Here is a 2,257-nt window from a genome sequence, read left to right as displayed (position 1 = left end):
TAACAGAATAGAAATAATCCTAGTTTCTAAGCATGCTCAACCCAGTACCTATAGCGGAAATAATTCTAATTTCTAAGACACTCTACCAATGATGTTTAGTAACCCTTACATCAATTACCTTGTGTTATCACATTTTCTCATAATTTTGAATTAGTTCTCACCCCTATATTTATAAGTAGTATATGTGACATTCTACTTCTAATAAGATTCATATTTCAATTCTTGATAGTACTTTCATAATTATATTCATATTTACAATTATATTATTTATTAAATAGATTTTTTAAACACATACAATTTTACATAGGAACAAATAGGAATGCGAGCCACTATATCCAAAAATAAACATTGAAGAGAACTAGCAAATCAAATTTGCTCGCACCACAAGAAAATGAATATTTTCCGATGAGGCCATCTCCGATGCAGCAATAACTCGTCAGAGTATTGTCCATTTCACAGCGTCGCAACAGTGCTTTTCCGATATGTTTGTGCCAGAAAACATGACTATCCACAATGTCAAATTGTTCCTTGATTTGCTGATTTATATCTGATTTGTTGCCAACAAGCTTGGATTTCAATTTAGAATCAGGAAAGTAAAGCATAATTTATGACTATGATTATTATGAAAGATCCTCAGGCACGTGAAGTAAATTATTTATTTTATTAAACGTAGTTTTGCAAAGGTCAAATTGTTTATCATCGTCATGCTTAGTTCTACCGGAATGAAAATGGCTTAATAACAGCTCCAAGTATGACAATTCCTTTCTTCAAACGCTTACCGAATTCGTACATAGAGAATTCAATGTCCCCGGAATCCATATACGTAGTTGTAAAGGTACCAACTAGGATCTCTATCCATTGGTTTTTCGGCCTTTTATTCAAATATTCTTTGCGAACTTCAGATGTTTCATTTGGGAGGAAGAGTTTGAGGTTCACTGGATCTTCCCATCCATTTTGAGCTTCGTCCTTCATCATTAGGGTAAATGAAACTTGGTAAAGAGTGGCTGGAGTGAGGTTCATTGTGTTGAATTTCCCTTTTACTTCAAAACTCTGTGAATCCTGTAGTTCAGCCACATCAATTCGAGGAGAAGAGTCGAGTATTATAGAATGAAGAAACAAATTTCCTTTAGGGTATGAGAGTTCCCGTGCAAACAACATGAAGCAATTCTTATGGGACAACATATCAACCCAAAATTTCTGCAAGAATAATACAATAACCATGAAAATGTAATACAGTTCACCGCAGGAAAAACGATTTTTTTCGTCCAGCTTTCTTCTGACACAAAGATGGCGTCAGAATAAAGCACCTTTACCGACACAATACAACGACGAGAAATCTGATTTATTTTTTCAGTAAAAATTATAGTCGAGATACTCTTTTTAACCATGGAGATGATATAGATTACTACAGGAGAAACATGTTTTTTTTACCAGCATTCTCCCGACGCAAAGATGAGTTTTTTGCGGAAAACTGGGGCCGGGATAATCTTTTCTGCCGGTGAAACGTTAACGATTATAAAGCTTTTAAAATCTAGACAAGTCATATAGATTTGGGTTAAATTTTAAAAAAATTCGGAGATATTCTGATCTGAGAATTTTAAATGACGATATATATTTATAAGATATGACTTACCTTTTTCATTTGGTTTAAGAAAACTCCAGAGTAGAGCTGATCATATAGCTTGTCTATGGAGGAGGACTTGTCAACCTGTGAGTCTGCTTCTCCGAGAATGGATTCATAGTTGTGTGGGAGCTTCACTTTTGTTTGAGAAACATCATGCGCCATCTTCTAATCACTCTTTCCCTCTTGCTAATGTTGAAGATATTCATTAATTTCTACATCTTTATAGAAAAATATTTATTCGGTGATAAGGCATAAATTAGCTTATTGATTCCTTGATATGAACATGTCAGCTGGGTATTTGGGCATCTTGAATCACCTTTTCAAAAGGATAAAATTAATCAGATTCTCAGCCATGGCCACCACTTAGGAACATATATGCTATATATCATGCTGATTACGTCTTGTTTATGTTGCGTAAAGAATTAAATTTCCAATGCTATATTGCTTTGTGTCTGCATCTGCCAGGTTCTATAATTGATTGACATAATCTAGGAGCAGCCAAACAAAGAAGACTAAATGAGTTCTTCAAAAATAAGGAAGTTAACACCTTAATTATAATTGCATCGATCACAGGATACAATCCAAAACAATGATTCAGAAAGTTAATTGAAAAATACTTAGAAAAGAAAAAAG

The 2,257-nt window shown here is 33.9% G+C and overlaps 1 protein-coding gene across 2 annotated transcripts; it reads right to left on the bottom strand.

Annotated features, from left to right (window-relative positions):
* Positions 1–623: 623 nt before the first annotated feature.
* On the bottom strand, positions 624–1,801 carry LOC116108088 (protein PHLOEM PROTEIN 2-LIKE A1-like). Of its 2 annotated transcripts, none has more exons than XM_031394386.1 (2): positions 1,634–1,801; positions 624–1,059 (listed from the first exon to the last, which is right to left on the bottom strand). In XM_031394386.1, exons 1-2 carry the CDS (start codon positions 1,784–1,786, stop codon positions 715–717), a joined length of 498 nt encoding a protein of 165 aa, XP_031250246.1. In that variant the 5' UTR covers positions 1,787–1,801; the 3' UTR covers positions 624–714. The 2 variants fall into 2 exon arrangements, with proteins under 2 accessions (XP_031250246.1, XP_031250240.1); XM_031394380.1 differs by having other exon boundaries at positions 630–1,197.
* Positions 1,802–2,257: the final 456 nt, after the last annotated feature.

Source organism: Pistacia vera, unplaced genomic scaffold, assembly GCF_008641045.1.
Source record: "Pistacia vera cultivar Batoury unplaced genomic scaffold, PisVer_v2 Contig1174, whole genome shotgun sequence".
Classification (NCBI taxonomy): Eukaryota; Viridiplantae; Streptophyta; class Magnoliopsida; order Sapindales; family Anacardiaceae; genus Pistacia; species Pistacia vera.
This window is presented reverse-complemented; position numbering and strand designations above follow the sequence as displayed.

What these genes read in the sequence shown, in the direction of transcription:
- LOC116108088 (XM_031394380.1), bottom strand. Translation starts at nt 1,786, where the DNA reads ATGGCGCATGATGTTTCTCAAACAAAAGTGAAGCTCCCACACAACTAT. An exon ending in TCTTAAACCAAATGAAAAAG is followed by an intron (nt 1,198 to 1,633) that starts GTAAGTCATATC and finishes TTATTCTTGCAG; the next exon opens with AAATTTTGGGTTGATATGTT.